The sequence below is a fragment of the Drosophila innubila genome (assembly GCF_004354385.1).
Source record: "Drosophila innubila isolate TH190305 chromosome 3R unlocalized genomic scaffold, UK_Dinn_1.0 2_E_3R, whole genome shotgun sequence".
Taxonomy (NCBI): Eukaryota; Metazoa; Arthropoda; class Insecta; order Diptera; family Drosophilidae; genus Drosophila; species Drosophila innubila.
In genome coordinates this window covers 24,729,103-24,754,573 of record NW_022995380.1, presented here as the reverse complement: position 1 = coordinate 24,754,573, position 25,471 = coordinate 24,729,103, and the positions used below count along the sequence as shown (strand labels likewise).

The 25,471-nt window shown below is 37.3% G+C and overlaps 2 protein-coding genes across 7 annotated transcripts in view; one reads left to right on the top strand and one right to left on the bottom strand.

The window, feature by feature from the left end:
• Positions 1-21,314, top strand: part of LOC117789652 (tyrosine-protein kinase Fer) — a 30,979-nt gene extending 9,665 nt beyond the window's left edge. For 3 of the 6 annotated variants that reach the window (XM_034628724.1, XM_034628723.1, XM_034628722.1), the window contains exons 4-14: positions 12,610-12,706; positions 12,760-13,096; positions 13,407-13,685; positions 14,948-15,125; positions 15,314-15,514; positions 18,667-19,041; positions 19,109-19,322; positions 20,206-20,292; positions 20,348-20,476; positions 20,544-20,726; positions 20,789-20,940. In XM_034628724.1, coding sequence (XP_034484615.1) covers positions 12,610-12,706; positions 12,760-13,096; positions 13,407-13,685; positions 14,948-15,125; positions 15,314-15,514; positions 18,667-19,041; positions 19,109-19,322; positions 20,206-20,292; positions 20,348-20,476; positions 20,544-20,726; positions 20,789-20,940 — 2,232 coding nt within the window. Of the gene's footprint in view, positions 1-12,609; positions 12,707-12,759; positions 13,097-13,406; positions 13,686-14,947; positions 15,126-15,313; positions 15,515-18,180; positions 18,352-18,666; positions 19,042-19,108; positions 19,323-20,205; positions 20,293-20,347; positions 20,477-20,543; positions 20,727-20,788 lie in introns of those variants that run through there. The other 3 variants (XM_034628721.1, XM_034628725.1, XM_034628726.1) reach the window with 3 other exon arrangements.
• A 119-nt stretch (positions 21,315-21,433) lies between these two features.
• LOC117789654 (L-threonine ammonia-lyase) lies at positions 21,434-25,221 on the bottom strand. Its single transcript, XM_034628727.1, has 5 exons — positions 24,671-25,221; positions 24,542-24,612; positions 22,992-23,442; positions 22,643-22,935; positions 21,434-21,998 (listed from the first exon to the last, which is right to left on the bottom strand). Exons 1-5 carry the CDS (start codon positions 24,923-24,925, stop codon positions 21,644-21,646), a joined length of 1,425 nt encoding a protein of 474 aa, XP_034484618.1. The 5' UTR covers positions 24,926-25,221; the 3' UTR covers positions 21,434-21,643.
• Between the last annotated feature and the right edge of the window lie 250 nt (positions 25,222-25,471).

Genomic DNA, 25,471 nt, shown 5'->3' with positions numbered 1-25,471 from the left:
TAAACATGGAAGCGCCAACAAAATTGTCTATATCTAAAATGTGTGTGCTTATTTAAAAACAAAACTTTAGCTTCGTTTTGTAGATCGGCAAATGATGACAAATTTTCTTTGATTACTGCTAATTTCCGAAAATAATCTGTATACATTAGATCTCTATATTCTATATTCATACATGTATAAATGTAGATTATCTGCCATAGTTCGGCGTTGTCTGTGCTTTCCTACTAACAAAAGTTGTCGTAAAAATTTAAATTTAAATTTAAAGTTTTTAAGGCGATTCAACACTTTTATAAATTTAAATTTTGGATTGTCCTCTGATTGATGTTAGTAAATTTATAAATTAAAAGTCTCCTTACCATTTTCAAACATAGTAATTTTCCACAATTCCCTTTTTATGCTCATTTACGATAGATATAAAAATAAGTATGTGGTATCAAATATATTCAGCTTTGTAATTCTGTTAGTGGTATGTCCAAAGAGTTTCGTTTTGGCCACTGTCCGCAAATTAAGTCAAAGTCGGCTAACAACGCGGATAACCGCAAAAAAGGAAGAAAAAATAAAAGGGATAAGTTCTTGGCCACACACAGGTCAATGAAGGGTCAAGGCAGAGAGAGTTTTATTCCTGACTGACAGCTTGAGTGAGTGACTGGAGGACAGACAGACTGGGCACATGACAAACGACTAAAGTGAACAGTTTACATTGTCCGGAGAGGGAGTTGACAAGCCGACAGAATGCGGGAACGACACTCGTTGCGATGCATAAAAGTCATTCCATGCCACACACTCGACCAAATTCTAATAATGCCAAAAATGTCGACGCCGGCTGGCAAAAAGGCAGTTACAGCAACAACAACAGCAACCACAACAAGAGACAGAGGAACAACCACAGTAATACTTAGTTACAGCAAGAGCAGCATCAACTACACTGATAAAAAAATTTTCTAAAATCACGATTTTGGTCTCAGAGCTTAGAATTTTGGTCAAAAATTAAGAAAACACATGTTGGTATGTTCTTATTTTAATAATAATTGTTCTTGAAATTTAAATCAAAACATTCAAAAATAAAAATTTATTTTTCAATTATAATTTTTTATTTATTATTTATTTTTTAATTTTTATGTAGATTTTATTCTGTCTTGGGTATTTCATAAATTTAATTTCAATTTCTTACGAGTGGGATTCGAACCGGCGAATAGTGTTTCACCACTATATAGTACATATTTATACTTTTCTAACAATTTAAGATTTTTTTTCTTGTATCAAGATCTTTGATTTATTACATTTATATTCTTAGTATTAGTTATAAGGTGTTAAAATGTTCTTATTTTAAAAATAAAATATTTAAGATGAATGTTTTTGATTTTTGAGGTTGGTCTTTTTTTCAGTGTACGACTGTCCCTTTGCTGTGGACAATTTGTTTAGGCCAAAACGCAGCCAAGTGCCAACAATTTTGGTAGAGCCCTATGGCAACATGTCATGCACGTTACTTACTCGTTCCATGGGTTGCCATGTGGTACCATCTGAAAGCCTTAAAGCCTTCCCGTCCAATTGCATTTTCCATCTGGCAAAAATGTCCTTTGGGGGCGTTGTCATGAATCGTTGGCTGATTTAAGTTTCAGCGCATTTTTCGATTAAACTAATGGAGGCCATAATTCAACAGACTCCACCTATGACAACCAATTTAATTAATTTAAATGCATATTGGAAATGAATCTGCATGTGGAATCCTTTAAGCAGCAGCATTTAATAAAAACAAAGTATTGCAGCGCCAGACGGAGTTGGGGATTGTTTTGGGGCCAACTGTCGGAACTGTCTGGCAGGCAATGGCGACGCGTCGGCCATTAACTGAAAGCATTATTGTTTGTAATTCTCCTCTAATTGCGGAGCTGCAAAAATGTTGCCTGTGTGGAGGCACTGTTGGCCATATCAACTTCAGCAGACACGCCCACAAGCGACGCCAGTCGCAGTTGTCGCTATTCATCCTCAAAGACTTCTACACTTGCCTCACTAATTTGCAGTAGAGTCTGGAAATTTGTACGAGCATTTTTCGGCAACGATGTTTTCTTGCAGCCAACGGAGTTTTCCACTTTCCCCACCCGGCGTACGCCAATTTTTACGAGCTTAAGAACAAGCAGAAAAACGCGAAGAAACGCAGAAAATATATTATTATATGTTGACGGCAAACGTACTGAAAATGGTTGAAAATTGAAAATGGAAAATCAGCGAGAGATAGTGATGATGACGAGGGGTTAAAACAACAAGCAAAAAGGTTCTAGTGCATAATGCTCGACTTAGAGATACCCTGAGAACCTACACAGACCAAGAAACACTTTTTTTTTTAAAACAAATTATCGATGTTCTTGCTATGGTAGAAATTTTAAATATTATCAACATTATTAATACGAGTATATTTAATATAATAATCTTAAATTAATCTTAATTATTGAAATTGTTGTAAAATTATTTAATATGGTCGAAAATGCCTCTATCTATCAGTTACATACATCTGAAAAAAAAATGTATTATACCCATTATTTTGTCAAGCCTTAAAGGGTATACAAACTGAGGCTGCAATTGAAAAGCGACCTGTCTCTGCCTCTGTCTATGTAGAAATTCTGTTAGCTAATTTGGAACGGGGCCAAAAAGAAAAGAAATATATGCTTTAAAATCTGAAACGATGCTACAAAATGTATAGTTAGCTACAGTAAGCACTTGGTAAAGAAAAATGCCAACCATGTTTCCTTTACACTTTCTTTAGCAACAGACATGAAATGAGTCAAAACTGTTTTTATCTGTTTTTAGCATAAAATGAAATAATATTGACTATTGATTTTGGCTGTCGGAAATTTGTCGGAAATTCATTTTCTCTGGTTGCTTACAATATGAAAATTTATGAGCTCAGTTGGGTGCGTATCTGCATTGGGGTTGAAAAACATTGCCGCGCATTGTTAGGCAAACAAAATTAGCAAATTACGTAGCCGCCACGTATACCGCGACAAGAATTTTTTTTTATTTGGTTCTAGTCTCTGTAGTCTCTAATGCGACAGCTGCAAATGCACCGAGAGTCAAAATTAATAGCGCCTCAATTGTTTGTTAAATTCGAGACATGTGCAAGCCGATGGTGTTTCTATTTTGTTGTACCCTGTAGCCTGTGGAATGGTTCTGGGAGATATCGAATTATCTACAACTAGAGGCCTACACTACACAAAATTTTCGAAACCACTTACAATAAATTGTATAGACAATATTAGGTATATGCTCTCTGTATGCTACGAATTGCTTTCGCCCTAGACAGGGTGTTGTCTAGTCGAGTGCTGCACAATTGGGCATTCCTATTTGTTGAAAATGAAATTGAAAATATTTTATAGCTGCCACTAAAAATAAGAATGGCGCAGTACAGTGGCATCATTCTCAAAAAAAAAACTAATAGAGCATTATTTAGTCGGATATACTACAAGTATTTATGTTTAATTATGAAGCTGACTCACATTCGTCAAATGAGAGAAATCAACATTAAAATCCCCGTGTAATATAGGCAAAAAGTGAACGCAATTTCGCCAGCCATTTAAAGCTGTCGTTGAGACTGTCGATGTCACTTTGGAAACCACAAAAGTGTTGGCACGGGTCATTTCAGCAGTGGATGTGACCCCGACGGCCTTTCTTTCAATCAACTTGCAAATGTATTGTTGTAAATCAATCGATTTCTTTCACAATTTCACCTTGAACACAGCGAAGATGGCGCTGAAAAAAGGACAACGAAAATGTTTTTTTGTGCCCATTAAAATGTACTTGAACGACAGTCCAAGTCTTGATTGTGGCGGAGAAAGAAACGTAAGAGATATAGAAACCCCATAGCGAAGGTAACGCATATGCAGAGAGAAGAATGAAGAATAAAGAATGAAAATGACAGAACAGCAAACTGCAGTTGAACAATTTGCTTTTCATACTGAGGCAAAAACAACATTGACACAAGAGCAATAAACAACTGAATTATAAAAAACATATACACACGAGTCTAAGCAGACATGGGCCCAACAAACGAGGGGCGTTTGAGCATTTAATGTAACACCCAACAAAATTATTACTATCAATGATGAAAGCATCGTGACCTTCTGATCTCCCATGTAATTCTGTAAATTGGCTTTTTGTGTCAGCCCATTAAGATCAGTAAAGCATGTGGTACATACTAATACTAACACTTGTACGTTTGTGTTAATTAATATACAACATATATACAACATATATACAAGCTTAAATTGTGACAATTTCGTGCAGTAAGTGCAGTCAAAAAATTGTAAAGAAGATCTTGATCAGTTCATAATTATTATTCTTTTTATTTTAAAAACTTTAATTACAAAATTTTAAAGACTTTGTCCAACAAATTGCAATGCACTTTTCCATCTTGTGTGAAAATTCTGCCAGCATATAGAACTTTATTCCCATTATTAAAATAATAATTCCTATTGTTCTCGACTTTTAAATGATTTTTTAAATATAAATACTCAAGTTAGATTAAAAAGTTTTTTCAACACAAGGAAAAAAGTCAAAAACTTATTTAAAGTATAAAAAATAAATTGTCTGTACAGATTTTATTTAGTTATGTTTTACTGTGCAATTGTCTAAATTATTGTTCGTGTGTTTTTTTAAGCTCAAAACTGAATTTGCATAGAAAACCATTTGAAAAGTTCTTTTATTTCTGCCGTCGCATTTCTCAAATTCAGTATTGACATTTTAGCCGCTTGTTGTTTCTTACGTATTGTTTTTTGTGTTGTTTAATTTTTGGCATACCTCATATTATTATGTATTTTTATTGCCGTTATTTTTGTTGTACATAATAATAATGGAGACAGAGACCAACCCAGTAGACCATATGGCATTGAACTTTGACAACATTGGACAATGTTCACATATGTACAATGTACATACATATGTATTCATACTTATAACGTTGTTTGGTCAAGGCAATTTTTGTCTCTGAAATTTGAGTTGGAGTTGGAGTTCGAGTTCGAATTGGGCTTTGCGTTTGCAATATGCGATAAATGACAAAGTGCCACTACAAACTAAGAGGGTAAATACAACAAGAGTTGGTTCGAACAGTTTATAGTTTGTAGCTTTGGAGTCACTTACAGACAAGCACATGGCTCTGATTATTTATGGCCCAGAGACAATAGGCTTATGTCAATGGCCAACAATGAACATCAATGGTCAACGTTGTGCTGAGATACGTGCAAAATGTTCAACGGTTTTTCTAATTTTGTAAGGTCAACAGTATGAATAATATGTTTTTTTGGGGTTTTTGGGCGTGTTTTTCCATGTGGCATGTGGCAATACGCAATGCATCAAAGTGAAGCTGATTGTCAGCTGAACTTGTTCGTTTTCGTGGCGGATTTTCGTGCTCCACAGATCCAAATCCACATCCGTGTCGGCACAGCAAACCACAGAAAGTGGAGCAGTGTCTGAAAAGTAAAAAAAAAACAGAAAAACCTGAACATCTTCAATGAGTATTTCTGGTTCTTGGTTAGGTGGCTCCATTTCTTGTTTTGCGTTTGTCTTTGCAAGTGCTTAATTGAAGCGATTTGCAGTCAATTATTGCGAAAGAGAAATTCTTCTATATCCGCACAAACTTTCGACCGCGAAAGTAGTCCGACTTCCATGTCTTCTCACTCGCTTCTCCAGTGTCGGTCGGTCATATCTGTCTGTCTAATTAGTGCTTGAAAGCCGACACAGCGCTGCTTTAAGCTAATCAGCCTAAGTAGTATATAATTATTACTTACCACGTACTTGCAGATATGCAGTTGATGTTTGCATTCGCAATTGCCATGAAAATTGGCTGCTAAATGGCAAAAACACCTGCTCCAATCTGTTAATTGTCATCTAAATGAAGTTAATTGCAATTGTCTAATCACAGATCATATCAAAATATCGGCTTTCGTTTTCCCTATTTGCCAATTTGAGTAATTATTGCCAATGATTTTTTCATTTACTTTGTAATTGCAACGCCAAGTGAAGAAATGGCTTTACAAACACACAATTTGCACAAGCAGTTTATACCCTAAGCCAAGGAAAGAAGGGTATGATGCCTGCATGTAATAGACAACGATAATCTATTAAGTTAATCTATTTTAATATATTATTTTTACAATCATAGTTTGCAAGGTGTTTGTTTAATGTTTATAAATGTTTTATGTGTGTATTAGGTATCTCTTAGTCGAGACCTGCCGACTAGAATGTTTTTATTTGCTTTTTTTTGTGCTAATATTAACACGATACGCGTATGAAGGCATTACGATGACGTCAAATGTAAAGATATTAACTGCCTGAGAATGCCTGATAAAACCGGTTAGCTCCTTTATACGCTTATGCGAGTACAAACACACACATGTCTATATACCTATATACATAACTAACTATTATATATGTGTTTGAACTTATATATATTTAAATGCTTTTAACATACTTATTTGCCGAGACAAAGCTCGTTTAAATTGTCGCAAAAGTAATCACAATCTGAAAAGTCGAGGCAAAGTTGATCGCCCTCGCGCAGACTGGTACGAGAGATGCCAAAACAACAACAACCACCACAACAACAACAACAACAACAACGAGAATAACAACGGCAACAGGGCCATAAACAATTAAAATAAGTGACAGACCATGTACATAAACGTATAACAACAAATACTAGAAGCAATAATACGTAACTCGAAAGTTTGCCGCGATTTGTATCTGGTGTGAATTGTTTTTTGTCCAAGTCAAATACCTCAACTAACCGCATACGAATATTTCGCAAAATTGTGTTGATTTCGTAGAGTCTGCAACATTGTAGTTCATCTTTGTCCACACATGTCGTGCATCAGTTTGTGGAGGCGGCATTTTTAGACATGACCAGCAAACAGTTTATGCCTAAATAGAACCGAACGTTTACAATTAATTGGCAAATGCGTAGATATAAACAATGAAAATTGGGCACGTCGATAAGGTAAAAACAACTTTAATTACTTTAATTAATTTGGTTAAAAATATACAGAAATCGGACTATTTCTATCTAGGAGCGAACATTCGAAATGAATGCATTTTACAATTTTATAAGTTGCAGCGTTAATTAAAACTCCGATTGACTCACTGCACAGCATTTTTGGTTGAACCTGGGTCAGTTACAGATACATACATACACAAATGCACAATTAAGTACTACACACACCTGTAAAGGTGCAAAGGTGCGTTAAAATCATTTCTAAGATTTCAGTAAACGCAACTTGGAGAAGACCCTTCACATACTTATTAGAAATGCATATATGTGCACATGTACATTACTTGTACACTCACACACACACACACACAGGTACATTACTTAACAACAGCAAAGACGAGAGAGCAACAACTTGGCTTTATCTCATAATAATCTACGCTCATGTGCGGCATACTCGTATCTTTTCAGTCAATTTCAAGTACATTTTGCCATTTTTGTTTTGTGCCACCGCTGTCGCTGTGTCTGACTGTTGTTGCTGTTGTTGTTGTTGTTGTTGGCCAAGCTGAAGCTGAGCAGCATCAGCAATGGCAACAGCAGGAGTAGAGTCAACGACAACAACGACAACGACAACGACAATAAGCGCAGGCAACGTTTGTCGGTCAAAATCAAAATCAGCCCCAGCCTTTGTTCCTCCAATTCTGAGAATCGTGGACCAGTTATGAAACAAGTCTGCAACATGTACACACACTCACACTCACACACACACATATAGAAAGAGAGTGCAATAACAGAGTGAGCGGGACAGATATAGAATTGTAGCATGCGCTGAAAACAATAAAGAACTAAACCAGGGCCAGGCATATGCCCAAAGCAATGGGCAATGGGTCTGAGATCTGGGTTTTGACTTGAGCCAGGGCCAGTTTTGGGTTCGGGCTCAGATTTAGGATCGGGCTTGGGCTCGGGCTCGAACTCGTACTCGGACTCGGTCTCAGGCTCGTCTCGTTAACCACATGCGCTTGCGCAGCGCAAAATGTTTTATGGCTGTGACTTGAAGTCAGTCTGGGCCTGTGTACCTGCCACTTAGCTTTAGGCTCTGCCACAACTCGCCGTGCAGCGACTGCAACTTAATTTCTTGCTGCAACGCCGCGGCGCAAGTAATACATTATGTGTAAAAGGAAAGCGGAGGGGGGGAGGGGGCAGTAAAAATAAATTAACAAACCCAGTCAGCTAGCAGGCAACGCTTGCCGACTTGTCTACCCATTATGACTTTTAATACTTTGCCCAAGAGCTGTGCTTTGTTGTACCTCTTGACATCAATAAAACAGTTGTACAGTCTGTGGATCAAGTTTAAACTTGATTTTGTCATTAAATTCGAATAGGTCGAGTCCCAATATATTTTCAACTTTTACACAGATATTTTTATTTGCTTACTCGTAATGGTTCCTTGTATTCAATACTATAACGCTTTTTTAAATATACCTTAAAATTTATGAAGTCTCTTATTTCCACAATAATATACATTTATTCTAATTTATCAATAATATCGATATTGTTGCTCTGTGAAGTAAATGATTAACTAATTACTTACCAAATGTATTTTCCTGAATTTTTCATAACTTAAAATGAACAGTTAACATTATTTTATGCTTAAAGTTACGAGACTTCAAAAGTGGTTCAGCATCTTCTTCTTTTTTTTCTTGTTGCATAGGTATCGCTTTAATTAAGCTCTCCCACAAAACGAAAGACTCAAGCAACAAACTTGTTGTTTGCCAAAATTCGCTAACCATTTTATTTCTCATAAACTTTCACTTTATTGTCATTATTACTAAGCTTTTCGATGCCATTCTATTCTTTTGTCTGTCCTAACATTCGAAAGAAATAGAAAGTATATCACGAATATTGTCAGTCTTATGTTAAAATACTGAACAACCTTCAAAAATAAATTTCAATTATCTTCACGTCACGCTCTTTTCACTTGGCACAAAAACTGACATGCAAATTGGTTTAAAAATAAAAAAAAACACAAATGTTTGCGAAATGTGAAATGATAATTTCAATAAATTCGCAATATGTTTTCACTGTTTTTGCTCGATTTGTATTTTAATAACTTTTTCTGCATTTGAATGATACACAACATTGTTCAACATTGTCCTATAATAGCAATCGCTTCATGCATATCCAACATAAAGCCACAGACCATAGTCTGCTTACAGTTAGATCTCAACTTAGCGTATTGGGCATAAATATTAGCGTGTCCATTGTTAAGCAAGCGGCCGATCAACAGTTCATTGACCAGCGCTTAGCCAAGACACGAACCCCTTACACCCGATAGTCGATAGTCGACAGTCGACATCGGCAGCGAGTCAACATAATTTTGTGAATTTGCATAATTTGCAATTGCTAGCTAAATGCCCACATTTCGGATGCCTTAATATATTTCATAAATTCAAATTATTATCATTATCATTATTATTACAGCTGTCATCGCTTATGCAACAAACTTGTGGCACCGCTTGTGGCGCTTATTGAAAATGCCACACAATCAGTTGTTGTATAGATTTCCCAAAGATTTCTTGCATAGTAGACCACAACAAAAGGAAAATGGTTGACTCGTATCTTATTCAAATTATAAGCCGAACGAAAGTCTCACGCGCAGCTCTCGTCATAAAAGAAACCAAAAAGTGCCGAAAATACAAATATAAAATCGGTTACCAACGACAACGAGGCATGGTTCAATTTAAGATTTTAGTTTTGTTGTCACTTTTGCGGTTCGCTGGATTTTATTACGTCACGACTCTGCAATACATTTGACAAATTTATTTTTATTAAAGGCAATTTCACTGAACATTTCAACATGAATTGAATTTCACTTGATTGAGTTGTTTTTTAAGTGTCACCCTTATTGTTGATATTGAACGAGTTTCTTTTGGTTGCGACACTCTTGGGTGGGTTAAAAGAGCACTAAACGATTGGTTTTCCACTTTTCATTGTTTTTCTGTGTTTGAGTGTGTAAAAGCATCTAGAGTTTCTTTTGAAGAAGTGTTTGATTTGTTAAAATGCCTGAAATTACTTTTCAATAAACTGTTTTTCAAATTTAAATAAGTATTTCTTGCATGAAATTGTTGCTAATAAAAGAAACACTTGAACATGCTTATTAAAACATAATAGTTTCCTTAATTTAATTAATCAGCAGCAAATAATTTTATAACAAGAAAAATCAAAAATACTGTTTCTGTCTAACTTACAGTGTCTGCTTTCTAATTGACCAAGAGTTACTATTTCTTATTAATTAGTATATACATATGTAGTCGTATCATAATAATTCTGAAAATCTGCGAACTACGTGTACATATTCTGCTTAAAATTCATTATTCATGACAATTTAATGGTTTACGACAAGTCTGATTTTAACAGACTAATATACCCAGTAATGGATAAAAAATAAAATTGTATGAATTTATAAAGAATATATTTGTATATATTATTTAAGTTTAGTAGTGAATACCAGGCATAATAAGTAAAAATAAATATATTAATAAGATATTTATTATAATTAAACACCTAATTATACATTTTCAAACACGATTATTCATAAAGTTGATTATGAAAAAGAAATATTTGCATATACATAATTTGTCATTGATTGTATGTAAAATAATTTTGACTTAAGTACAGCGTATACCGCGTTTTTCTTGTTTGCCATTTTATTCGTGAATGCTTTCATATTTTGCTTTCGACCAGAAGAAAATAATAAGAACAACAACAACAACAAGAACGGCGACAGCTGAATTAAGCTGATTAATACAAAACGTGGCAGTTGGCAGAACTTGTCACAGTTTCCATTAGGTCATCGCCACATTTGCATACGGTCGCAGATTTGAACATTTTTATGCCATGCGTCGCGTCGCGTCGTCTCAGCTAAGCGTATAAAAAAAAAATTGGGACTCGAAGCTGGGAACTGTGCGCTAAAAGCTGCGAACTGGTATCAGCTGTTGGCCAATTAAGCATCGGCGGCAAGCAAAGAAAGTTGCGCAGGTGGCTAAAAGAGCAGCGGGCCAACTTTCCTTGCCAGAATTCTCAGCGAAGCCGCAGGAAAATTGGCAATCATTTGTAAACATTGTGCGAAGCGAATCATGATCAGGGTGCGGCGGGCAGGGTTGGGGTTGGGGTTGGGGATGTGGCCAAGCCTATTGAATGCTCAGCGTGGTGGTCAGAAATACAGCAATAAGAAATAAGAAATAAGAAATACGCGCCTCGTGACCCACTTTCGAGTTGTGTTGTGTTGTGTTGTTGTCTGCGTCTCTTTCTAAGTAGCAGCAACAACAACAACAACAACAGCAGCAATAAGACAACAACATTTTCAGTCAAATTAGCAGGCAACAGCTGCAAAAAGTTATCGACAACGTTCATTGAAAGTTGACTAACCACTTGCCAGCTACTTTTGGCCAGAACTCTACTCGTGGCCCTCTGTTATTGTTATTGACAACAAATTTTTGTGTATTGCAACTAATTCGTTATAAGTATTTGTAATTTAAACACTTTCAATGGCAAGTCACAGCCACAGATACAGATACAGATACATTTACAGCTACAGCTACAGCTATAGATATAGATACGTACCGAAGTGGGTCAACAGTATTTTTGTATTTATTTATTTTTGGCAAGCTTTTGTTCAATTTTTCTCGCTTAAAACTATTCTATTGTTTCTATTCATTTCATTTGAATTTCATTGCTAATCAATGTGAATTTTTTCAAGTGTTTGAAATTCATTTAAAGCTGCAAAATGACTTCAATTAATCTTCGCTGTCTTCCGCATTAAGTGCCAAAGTCCATAAAGTTGATAGTACTGACAACTGGCATAGTCGACTGCAGATACTCTTTTGAATTGTGTATACGGTTGTTAGCAATTGTAATTGTTATACCCGATTTCATGCAATTTATGGGGTATTAGCTCAGGTTTTGTTAGTGCTGACTGTTTGTTTATTTGTGGCACAACTTCAAAGTGACTCGGCAACTTTGTGGCAGCAACACAGTTGCAGCTGTGAACGGCAAACTAACTGCACTTTTGCTGCAGCCATGTTGCAGATTTTTGTTGACAACGGCTAACGGATGTTGGCTCAGCTGCATGTTGCCGTCATTTGTCCTTTTGGCCAGTCACTTCACTTTTCACTCATTGGCAAGGGAGTCTCAAGAGCGAAAGAGAGAGAGAGAGAGTATGGAATCGTGAGAAAATGCATTGCAAAGAAAGTTTCCTGGTGTGAGTGATTATTGTAATAGATGTAGATGTTGTTTCATTATAATACCCTGTATCCATGGACATGGGTATGCTAATTTGATGGTTACTAAACAAATAAATTATTGAATAAACTATTTTTTATAGCTTAAAAAATGTATTGGAATCTTATAGCTGAACACAGGGTATATTGTAGTCGAGCACACTCAACTAGAGCACTTTTACTTGTCTTTCCGATGGAATGTGTATGTTGTAACACTTAGACAAAGGCTTGGATGATGTCATTGGTTAAGCTCTTAGGAAAGTGTTTCAATGGCACATTCAACACTTGTACAAATTTGTAAACTTCATTTGTAAGCTCTACTAAGCCTCTTTCTCTCTCTTTCTCTTTTTCTTTGCATTGCAGCTGACAGACGAAGTTGTGCGAAAGAAGAGCGAATACCAAAAACATTTGGAAGGCTACAAGACGTTACGCACCCGCTTCGAGGAGCACTACATAAAAGGTAAAGCTATTATAATTATAAAAAAATTGATTCTAATTAATATTCCCTTACAGCACCTGGTCGAAGTGGTCGCAAGCTGGATGATGTGCGGGATAAATATCAGAAGGCCTGTCGTAAATTGCATCTCACACACAACGAGTACGTCCTGTCCATCGCGGAGGCCATTGAGGTCGAGAAGGATTTCCGCACGGTGCTCCTGCCGGGTCTACTCGAGCATCAGCAGTCCGTGCAGGAGAGCTTCATACTCCTGTGGCGCAACATTCTGTTGGAGGCGGCACAACATGGCGATCTGACCGCGGACAAATTCAGAGAGATCCAGAAACGCATTGACACTGTGATAGGAGGCATCAATCCGACCGAGGAGTACGCGGAGTTTACTGAGAAACACAAGTGAGTACTCAAGGCAATTCGGTTCTTTTTTTAATAAAAGATGCATGGTAGAAGCCCAAAATTAAATTAAGTCAAGTCAATACAACCATGTCCAATTCTAGTTTTTGATTTTGAAATTATCACCTACAAATTTTTTACTGTAAACATAATTAGAAATATGTCAATAATGATTATATTATCTCATTAAAAAAAAAAAAATGATCATATCTCGATTGTAAAATAAAATTGTAAGGCATCCAATTTTCGACGGAACAAAGATAAACTTTTAGTCTTTTTTACTCAAGATTTATTCTCTCAATCTCTTCTGCAGAACTTCACCCACAACGCCGTTGCTCTTTCAATTCGATGACACACTGATCGAGGATATACCTGGCAAGTTGACCGCCAGCACACTGACCGTGGATAACCTGACCGTGGACTGGCTGCGCACCCGTCTCCTGGAGCTGGAGTCGGCGGTGAAGGAGTGCCAGGAGCGGCAACTAAAGCTGATTGAGCATGTGAATGGAGGCTCACCCGTGGCCAATGGCAGCATCATTTCCAATGGCAGCAGCGCCTCCAATGGCATACAGTCCAATAAGGATAGTCAGAAGTAAGAACAGCCATAAAATTTGAAAATAAGTTAATATAAAACAATACTTTTAATTTGATTCTGAGACATTTCATTATTTTGTAAAAAATGATAGAAAATCGGACAAAAATTTTGACTTGTAAAGTTGATAGATCAAGGGTCTGACCAACTTTAAACATTCATAACTTTATGAAAACTGAATCGATTTTCGAGCGGAATGTCATTTAGATCATGGAATGGCCTCTTAATTCAATCTGTATTCAAGTTTTATTAACTTCGTAAAAAAAATATTTTTTCCTCTGGATCTGGGCTTAGATTTCAGCTCCAAGGGTCCCCCCTTTGAAATTTTAAAAATTTAAAATTTTTTTTCTCGAGTTTTTACTTTTAATTAACTCCTGATATCGTAAATAGTATAAAACAACACTTTAAATTTGATTCTGAGACGTTTCATTTTTTTGTAAAAAATCATGGAAAATCGGACAAAAATTTTGACTTGTAAAGTTGATAGATCAAGGGTCAGAACAACTTTAAGCATTCATAACTTTATGAAAACTTAATCGATTTTCGAGCGGAATGTCATTTTGATCATGGAATGGCCTCTAAATTCAATCTGCATTCAAATTTTATTAATTTCGTAAAAAAAAATATTTTTTTTTTCAGATCTAGGCTTAGTTTTCAATGCTAAGGGTCCCCCCTTTGAAATTTTGAAAATTTTTAATTTTTGATCTCGAGTTTTTACTTTAAATCAACTCCTTATATTGTAATTAGTATAAAACAACACTTTAAATTTGATTTTTAGACGTTTCATTTTTTTATAAAAAATCATGGAAAATCAGACATAAATTTTGACTAGTAAAGTTGCTAGTCAAGGGTCTGACCAACTTTAAGCATTCATGACTTTATGAAAACTTAAAAAATTTTCGAGCGGAATGTCACTTAGATCATGAAATGACCTCTTAATTCAATCTGCATTTAAGTTTTATCAACTTCGAAAAAAAATATTTTTTTCCTCTGGATCTAGGCTGAGATTTCAATGCTAAGGGTCCCCCCTTTGAAATTTTGAAAATATTCAATATCAAGTATTCATTTTTAATCAACTCCTGATATGGTTATTAAAAATCACTTTGAACCCAATTCTATAGCATTAAAAAAAGTCTAAAAGAATCACATTATATAAGATCTCTAAAATCTATCTACAATTTCAACCGGCAATCGAAGAACCTCAAAAAAATTCTAAAAGAATCACTTTATATAAGATCTCTAAAATCTATCTACAATTTCAGTCGACAATCGAAGGACCTGAATGCGCTGCGTTGTCAGGAGAAGCAGAAACAGAAACTGGTCGACATGATCAAGTGTGCCCTGAACGAGGTGGGATGTGAGGAGTTGCCCTCCGGCTGTGATGATCATCTCTCGCTGGAGCAGAACTTCATTGAGCATGGCTTCAACAATGAGCAGCAGGTAGGTTTAGCGGCCACTTCTCCACATGGGATCCGGTTAGCCATAAGATGTAGTGGTTTTGGGTACAACTAATCTTATGACATATAATACATATATATACATCTGTGGATGCCTCTCTGCTATATCACATACACATCAATATCTTAACACATTCTCATTCAAATTGGGACGCTGCTGGGTAACAACAGCGCTCCAACTCCACTAGCTCCCCAGGCCTGGGCATTGTGAATGAGCTAATGCGTCGGGGTGGCGTTCTCACGCTGCTCCGTGGTCGTGGTCGCCACTTTAAGCGCAAATCGACTCCACAGCCAACGACGCCCATGACGAGGTCACGTCATGGCCGATTCTCGAAGCTGCAGCCCCGATCACAGAGTCTCGGATCCCTCTCGGTAATTACGGATGCGCGTAGTCCGCATGCACGTTACGAGCCCATTACTAACCCCCTGCGCCTGGCAGCCAGCGTGCACTATCTCGGCGAGGAGATCGTGCTCCGCTCGTTGCCTCCGGCGCTGCCTCGTTTACGGCGCACGCAATGTTCCATGTTGTGTTTGGACGAGGACGAAAAGCCGCCCGTCCCCGTACCCGTATCCGTACCCGTTTCTGCTACCGCTTCCGCTGACATTACTAACACTAACAACAATCATATCTATGCGGATCTGGAGGTGACCAGCTGTAAGCCAACAGACGACGATGTGGACAGCATTGCCAGCGAAGAGGATTTGGATTTGTCAATCAAAAGTCGACAGGTCGAGATTGAAATCAATAGCGTGAAACAGGTTGAATCACGGACAGAACCGCAAAGCTCCATCGATGCGCATCTGGACAGGATTGATGAACTGAATCGGGCACTGGACGATCGCTTTAAGCGTAGCATGCATCCGCCAAACCAAAGTGATGTGAATGCCATCGAGAGTGCCGAAGATGCCCATGTGCAAACTCGTCCTTCGACTGATCAGGATGCCGGATCAGATAGCCAGACAAAGCGTAGCTCCAGTTCGAGCTCGGAATGTCGCTCCTCACAGCTCAGCGCCAAGAAACGTTCACTATCATTCACCCAAAAATCCATTAGCAATATCATAAGTAACATCAAGGAGTTTTCCAAAAGTCCGCTGGCACGCATGGCCAAGAATCCGACGCTGGCGGAGGAGCAGCCCGACGAACCCATCCAGGCACAATCCCAGTCCGACACTCCGGCTCAACACAGTAACAACAATAATAAAAATTCGGATCCTAGTCAATCGACAATCATCACGAGCACAATCACCACAACGATAACAACTACAACAGCATCAACATCCACATCCGCGTCTGCATCCGCATCCACAACAACAACGACGCCGTCCAAGGAAACCTCAAGACTGAAATTTAAAGTGCCAAAAATACAAAAGAAATCAAAAGCCATACGAAATACATTCCGTTCCAAGCTGCTCAGCTTCCAGCTGAAACGCTCCAAGCCGTGCAAGCAGTGCACCAAGCGACGTCGCATCCATCCCAGCAAAAGTGTCTTTGACTTTGCCAAGGAATTCGAAACCGATTCCCAGACACAGATCGATCCAGATCAATTCTGCAGCTGTACCGTACCGCCTTCCAAAATCAAAGCAAATACCAAATCAAAAGCATTGCGAATATGCGGACAGAAAAAGCATCAACACACAGAGGTTCACAGCTCTGAGGAGCTGGATGATGATGAGGACGATGACAACGATAACGATAACGATAACGATATCGGGGACAGCAGCAGCGATGATGTGCTCAGCATTAAGGATCACTGCTATTGTGTACCCAGCTTGGCGGCGAGTGTGAGTAGCGAGCTAAGGTCGAGATCTCTCAAATCGAGGCCGAATCGTCAACAGCACCCTCTACAGCATACAGTATCTAAATAATTACGACCGCCAGATGGCGACACTGCACCACTGCGCTTGTCATACTCGTAGTCTTTCACTCTCTGCATGTTGTTGATTGATTTGCATGTTCAACTCATTTCTGTTCAACTTCTACATTCAATATTGAACGCGTAGAGAAAGCTTGACGACAAAATTCAAAAATAAAACACAAGGCGCACTCTAATCATTTAGCACTTGTACATTAATGCGAGCGAGGGCCGTTTATAAGGTACTAGCTTGTTTAAGCCCTCATTGCTGAGTATTTTGTAGCGTTTTAAAAGTGAGTTTAAAGAAGAGCAGTCAGATTTATTGGATGACAGATGATAAAAATTAAATGTAAAACCTCTTCAAAAAAAAAACTTTTCGATCGTGAGCAGCAAAATCTATCTATCCGAAATCTATCCAGCAACTATCGCTTGATCACCTTTAAAATGCATTTCTTAAAATTTATCTACGCTATAATTCACAATTATTTTAAAGAACTTGAAGCAAATCGATCCTTTGGAAGGAAGAGCAGTCAGATTTATTGGATGACAGATGATAAAAATTAAATATAGAACCTGTCCAAAAGAACTTTTCGATCGTGAACAGCAAAATCTATCTATCCGAAATCTTTCAAGCAACTATCGCTTGATCACCTTTATAATGAATTTCTTTAAATTTATCTATGCTATAATTCACAATTATTTTAAAGAGTTTGAAGCAAATCGATACTTTGGATATTTTTTTTGAAAGTAGTCATTATTTGTAACTTTTTTTTGGTGCTATAGTTTCGGTAGTTAGACATTTTTAATACAACAGCTAGTCAAGTTTTGGTTTTGACAAAATAAAAAATTCAATTGAAAGTTAATGGTCACTTTATATGAATTTGTTGAACTACCCACGCAGACTCATTGCCAAATTTACTTATACGCATCTCAAGTGAGAATGACAAGTTTAACTGAGAGCACAGAGCAAATCCCTGAATACGTATTTCAATCATTTCTCTGAGAACTCTCGTATGGCTAAGACGTTGAACGGCAGACGGTTTTATCTATTAGAAATGTTTGGCGTCTGTTTGACCAGTGGAATATGTGGAAATAATTCGCGTCAAATATAAATAGTGTGTTCTCCCTTGGCATCAAGTGTATTGCGCAAGTAGCTCTAGTTGTAGTTGTTGTTGTAGCTGTGACTGGGCTTCCATCATCATGAGTGGCAACAGTACTTCCGGTCAGAGCAGCAGTTGTGGCAGTGGCAGTGGCAGTGGCAATACCGTCACAGATTGTGGCATCTTTGAGGCCATTGTCTTTGCCGGTCGCCCCGTGCCGCCGGTCCGAAGAAAGCGGCCCAAATCGAAGCTATTTGTGAGTCACTTCAAAGGGCCTTGAATCAAAATTATATTTCAATATTGATGTAGTAACAATTTATTTTTATTTTTACTTTTATGCACCTATTTATTTAATTTGAATTTTCATTTGCGTTTGTGTTTACGTTTGCTTATGTATTTTTGGAAAACGCCTGCACTTTCGTCAGAGAGTTTTCCGCCCACGCGTTTCCGTTTAGTCTGTGGAAATGGCGTGCTAAGCATTTATTTAATTGGTGTGTTTGCATGTTTTTTCACTAATCACCAGCAAAATGATCACAAGCAATTTCATAAATCTTCCCTATAATGCTTACAGCTTTCACTCTCAACGAATCGTCCGCTTTATGAGGAGGAATGGTTCCACGGTGTCCTGCCGCGTGAGGAGGTAGTGCGTCTTTTGAACAATGATGGAGATTTTCTGGTACGCGAAACCATACGGAACGAGGAGAGTCAGATCGTGCTGAGTGTTTGCTGGAACGGACACAAGCATTTTATAGTGCAGACAACCGGAGATGGACACTTCCGGTTCGAGGGACCGCCATTTCCCAGCATACAGGAACTGATCATGCATCAATATCACTCCGAGTTGCCGGTTACTGTCAAATCGGGTTCCATTCTCCGACGTCCTGTATGCCGCGAACGCTGGGAGCTCAGTAATGATGACGTGGTACTCCTTGAAAAGATTGGCAGAGTAAGTTGAACATATCGTGGCATTCGTCCATGGTATAAATACTGACGAGCACTTGTCTTTCCTTAAGGGCAACTTTGGTGACGTCTACAAGGCCAAGTTGAAGTCAACAAAACAAGATGTTGCCGTCAAAACCTGCCGCATGACCCTTCCCGACGAACAGAAGCGCAAATTCCTGCAAGAGGGTCGCATCCTTAAACAGTACGATCATCCAAATATTGTCAAGCTCATTGGCATCTGTGTGCAAAAGCAACCCATCATGATTGTCATGGAGTTGGTGCCAGGTAAGTGTCGTTTAAGTTAAATAAAATACCAAACTTGACAAAAAAAAAACAAAACAAAAAAGTTAAAAACACCAAAATAAGTTATTGGAAAATTTTCGAGCATTTGTTTTAAACTCACTTTCAAATATCTATAATTTGGGAATATTTATTTCTTAGGTCTAATAAGGGGCTTGATAAAAAATTCAACATAAATAGTTAATCAATCATTTCTTTTCAAGAAAAAAAAAAATATTTTTTTAAAAATCTGTAATATAAAATTTTTCTATCGGTTTGTTATCTTTTGGGACTTTTATTCAAAAACTCTTAAGAAAAATATAAAAAAAATCAATAATAATCAAGGCTGCAAACCGGTTCTGAGCCGAACCTCGTAGAACCGGTTCGGTTCGGGTTTTTAAGCAGACCGAACCGAACCCTTGAAATTATTTACTTTGCGAGCCCGAACCTAATCCGAACCTCTTTCTAAAATAAAATGTTCGGTTCGAAAAAAAAAAATTACGTAAATATTATGGTTTTCTAATATTACGCAATTATTGGAAACTTCGGATTGAAACAAGTCATATTTTAATCTTCAAATAAATTTAAATTACCATCAAAATTTGATTTCTTTTAAAAAAAAATTCAAAATGTAGAGAAAAATATATACCAATACAAATATTTTTGGGATGAAATTGAACCAAGGTTCGAACCCAAACTTGGGTTCAGGGGGTATATAAACCAATTCGCGAACCAAACCGATGTCTTGCTCTATGGTTCGAACCGCCGAGCCGAACCTTTAACAAAATTTTGGAGGTTTGCAGCCTTGATAATAATAAATATTTTAAGTTTGTTTTTCTTTCTTTATCACAATTTTAATATCTCTCTACAAATCATATTTTTCATTCAGGTGGCTCTTTGCTCAACTATCTTCGTAAGAACTCCAATGCACTCTCCAACCGACAACAGATGGGAATGTGTCGCGATGCGGCTGCAGGTAAAACCTAGAGTTACTTCCATTTAATTTCTTTTAACTGAGCTATCTGTTTTAGGCATGCGATATCTGGAGTCAAAGAATTGCATACATCGGGATCTGGCTGCTCGTAATTGTCTTGTGGATTTTGAGCATAGTGTTAAAATATCTGATTTTGGCATGTCACGTGAAGAAGAGGAATATATAGGCAAGTATTGCAGTACATTAAATTTAAACTATCAAATTGAACTAACTTGATTTTTATCCAAAAATAGTTTCCGATGGCATGAAACAAATACCTGTTAAATGGACTGCTCCCGAAGCTCTTAACTTTGGCAAATACACGACGCTCTGTGATGTTTGGTCTTATGGCATTCTGATGTGGGAAATATTTTCAAAAGGCGATACACCATATTCGGGAATGAGCAATTCACGTGCTAGAGAACGCATCGATACAGGTACAGTATTATGCTATTATAATAAGCAAGTCAATAATTGTATTCTTTACTTCGATTTACAGGTTATCGGATGCCCACACCGGAGAATACGCCGCCAGAGATGTATCGCCTGATGCTTAAGTGCTGGGCCGCCGATGTCGAGTCCCGTCCGCACTTTGATGAGATCTACAATGTGGTTGATGCACTGATCCTGCGTCTAGACAACAGTCACTGAGCATAATAGGATAGAGACCAATGAGTTTCTGAATCTGTAATTATTTCTAATACATACTCAAGGTAGTTCTTAGTAAGCGCTTTTAAAGTATGTCACTTTACCTAGAACTAAACAACGAAATGCCTGTATTTATAAAATACTTACTATACTTTATAATATACATACGATAAAATACTTCGTAACTACACTTATATTTTAAAAATACGAAACATAGAGAAAGAAAGATATTTATATGAATATGAATATATATTTTGTAGTTGTTTAGCTGTACATTTAAATATGTAATATGCTCTGTGTGCCTGCGTGTGAGTGTGAGTGTGTGTGTGTAAGTGTCTATGTCTGTGTGTTGTAAGGAATCCTTAATGTGCCAAAAACAGGAGAAAATGAAGCCAGAGAACTTTTCGAAACTCAACGTGTGCTTGATATGAACTCTTAGCCTAAGTTCTTGAATTTATAATTATAATTTTAGTTGTTTGTATTTAGTTTGAAAATATTTGTAAATTTTTTCAGTCTCGTCTCTGGGCATGACTTGTATATTTATTTAATGCTATTTACATTTCTACTACATTTACATTTACAATTACGATTCTAATTACATTCAAGCACTAAGTTTATGCTCAAATTTTCGCAATTCGGCAAAATTTGTGCAATAAAAATTTCAAATACATGTACGTATAATATAATATACAAAATAAAAAACAAATTAAACATCTAGAGTTTTTTCATTAAGAGCCAATGGGACATCGGAGAACTGCACCTTTGTATAGAATTTCTTTAGCTCGTTCTTCAGCTGCAGACTGTGTGCCCAATCTACAGTCTCGCAGACGACCTTCACCTCCACCGTGTAGATATCCCGCAGCCAGGCTCGTTCATGCATGATATCCTTGATGGAGACGCCCACTCGGACAAGCAGGGCGCACAGATCATTAATGCCGCCTGGACGATCGCTGACCTCCACATTGAACTTGACCAAACGGCCCTCGGCTGCCAGGCCTCGTTCCAAGCAGCGGCCAAGGACTGTAGTATCTATATTGCCACCGCACAGCAGCACTACGACCCTGGAAAGGAAAGCAAATATCGTTCATAGTATTAGAAATAAATAACAATTTACTATAATAAACATAGAATTTGGACCGCTTCTTCCAAAGACAAAAATATGTTAGAGTAATAATTATAATCAGACAGACGTTGCTGTATTGACTAAGTTAATCTTAAAGATGTCGTCTTTCTGATTGAGAATATATATAGTTTCTATCCTTCGCCTTCTTCAATTCGTTTACAATTTGAGAATATCAGACGTGTTCTACAAATCTCTAACATCGTCAGAGCAACCCAAAAGCAATTGTTGGTGTTCCTGAACAAAAACAAACATTGCTTTCAAATGTCTAAAAAATTGTTTAAGGATTTGACCAAGTGTAAAATTTATTGAATTAAATTAAATTATTCTTTAAATTGAACATTAATGCATTAAATAAATTTTAAATGATTGTGTTAATTATATAAAATATTCCTAAATCTAAAAAACGTTGTTAAATCTGGAAGTAAGCCAATTATAGGGACTTCGAAAATATGTTCAAAAAAACTAAATCTCTGACATTTAAGGAACACCGACATTTCGAATGGTTGTTTTTAAAAGCAATTCTCTTCAAAAACTCTAGAGATTTGTGGAACACATCTGTATATTTCGCCCAGTTGTACTCACTTCTTGCCCTTCAGATCATCCAAATGTCCTGCCAATATTGCTGCGAGTCCAGCACCGCCGGCTCCCTCAACCACGCACTTCTCCTCCTCCACCAGACGTAGAATGGCCACCGCTATCCACTCCTCTTTGACAATGACCATGCGATCAATCAATGGCTGTGCCGTGACGAACGCATTGACTCCCACTTTGGGAACGGCTAATCCATCGGCTAATGTGTTCTTAATGGGCGTGTCAATGGGCCCCTTGTTATCTAATGCCTTCGAAAAGCTGGCACACTTCTCCGACTCCACGCCCTAAAAAAGAGTTAAGATATTATTAAGCTGTAGTTGGGTTTTATTCAAATACTTACAATGATCTTGGTCTTGGGCGAGAGCGCCTTCAATGCGGTGGCAATGCCTGCAATTAATCCACCTCCGCCCACCGGCACCACAACGGCATCTGGTTCGGGCACCTGTTCCAGGATCTCCAGACCAATGGTTCCCTGACCGGCCATAATATGAGGATGATCATATCCATTTATATAGAGTAGTTTCTCGTCTTGCGCCATACGCATGGCCAGTGCTTTGGCCTCCCCCATGTCCCGACCCTCCACAATCACCCGGGCCTTGTAATTCCGGCACTTCTGTACCTTCATAATGGGCGCCGCAGTTGGCATCACCACGGTAACAGGTATCGATAGCTTCCAGCCATGATAACTTAATGCGAGAGCATGATTTCCCAGTGAGGCGCTGATTACTCCCCTGCGTTTCTGTTCCTCTGATAAGCAGAGGAGAGCGTACCTTGCTCCACGCTCCTTAAAGCTATAATTCGAAAAAGATAATAAGTCACACGACACGCCCTTTAAATTCAACTCTAATTATAACTAATTAATTTGCGCATTAATCTCATATCAAATAAACATAATCTTATCGGAATACGCTCTGACTTTACTTTTACCAAAATTTAATATAACTACTACGTAGAATCTTTATTAATGTTTTCAAGATAACAGGCTTCTTTCACAATTATCGCAAAGTCCGAAATGTTATCTTTACTCAATCAAAAATACTATTGAAACATTTTTTTTCATTGGAAATTGATTCCATGATAGCATGGCAAATATATATTTGAGTAAAAAAGTGTAAAAAGTAAAAAGAAACAAAATTTGGTTTCTGTATTGAAAATTTTTTGAGAACCGAGAGGATCCGGTTATTTCTGGAACGTTTTGTGTCAGTGTAAACAAGGTGTTTTGATGTCAGCCTTATCGCCAGTCTAAAAATGTCATCCCAGACAATTTAATTATAATATGTTAATATTGATAATGAATGTAATGTGGGTGACAATAAAGCGCTTTAAAATACTGTTTGAATACTTTGGACCAAAACAAATATTATCAATTAAGTGAACGAGGTTCAACTATTACAATTAAGTACGCTACAGTCAAGATGCTCGACAGTTAAGTACCCATTTGTTTTGAACAACAAATTTGTTTTCGTTTTCAAATATTTGCAAGAAAAAAAATCTTTAAAAATCGAATATTAAAAAATATACCGAATACTAATAAGAAATAGTAGAAAATGCGAAAAAAAAAAATACTAAAATGTATAATTAACGGCAGCTGGATTTGAACCGCAACCAACTTATTATCGCACCCAAAGCAATTGTTCCTGGTTGCAAATGTTTATTAACACAGTTGGTCCAGAAAGTGTTTTGACAAAATCAAATCTTTACTTATTATCTATTGCAATAACTACATATATTTTCTTGTGTTTCGTTTGTATCTGAGATCTAGATATTTCGATGGACGAGGTTGATGCTGATTAATAATATTTTTACATATTTTATTGGCTCGGAGTTGCTTCCTTATGTGATTGTTACTATATCAGTTTGCTATTTTATGTATCTGATCTCTCGACTCACCTGCCCGTGTATTGTAGGAAATCCTTTTTTAAATATAAATCCATGCCGTATGACTCTGACGATGTGGACCTCTAGAGATTATTGGTAAACCTTATGGCCCATAGGTTAATTGTTTTCATGATAACTTACCGGACACGGCGTGCGTTCCACGCCTCCCTTTATTAGAAAGGCGGCGGATGTGACGTCATGGAACGAAATGCGCTTCGGATTCTTGGGATCACAGAAGGGATCGACTTGCTCCTCAACTGAGCCCGAAATATGCTGTATTCTTTGTGGCACGGAAAGTTGATCCATTTTAACAGATTCCGAAGCGTCATTTAATTTGAAAGCGACAGCACCATTTTTCTGTCCGTTCGACATTTCCATTTTCTGTGGCTGTGACATGTTTGAACGTGTTACCTCTTCCGATTTCGGCTAATTACTGTTAGCGACGAGCTTTCGCGTAGAACTACCAACAGTGCTCCCACTTGTATACTATTTATAAAGCAAATCAATTGAAAGTATGATCATAAAACGGCGCTTTGTGTCGATAGTCGAGGCATTTATTTGATCTCGCCTGACGACTGCTGGCTGATAAGGGACGTTTTAGTAGCATTTAATGAAATAACAACAACTTTTAAGATTAGACTTGATTTTCTACATGCTACAACATTTTTTGGCAAGAATATTTCTTGCTAAGCACAAACAACAATTTTTATGGGCAATATCGACGCACAGGGGGTCATCGATAAGCACTAAGTATGCTGAACATCCACTATCTGTTTTTGGAATACCTCTCACTTTCAAATTTGAACGCTTTGACTCGACTTTTCCCAAGAATTTCTATTACCGTATTGCTTATTTGTTTTAAAGGAACTAAGGAACCTCTCCAACATTTCTTAAAAAGATCCTTTTTAAAAACCTGCTTTATTTTAAAATAGAAATAGCTGC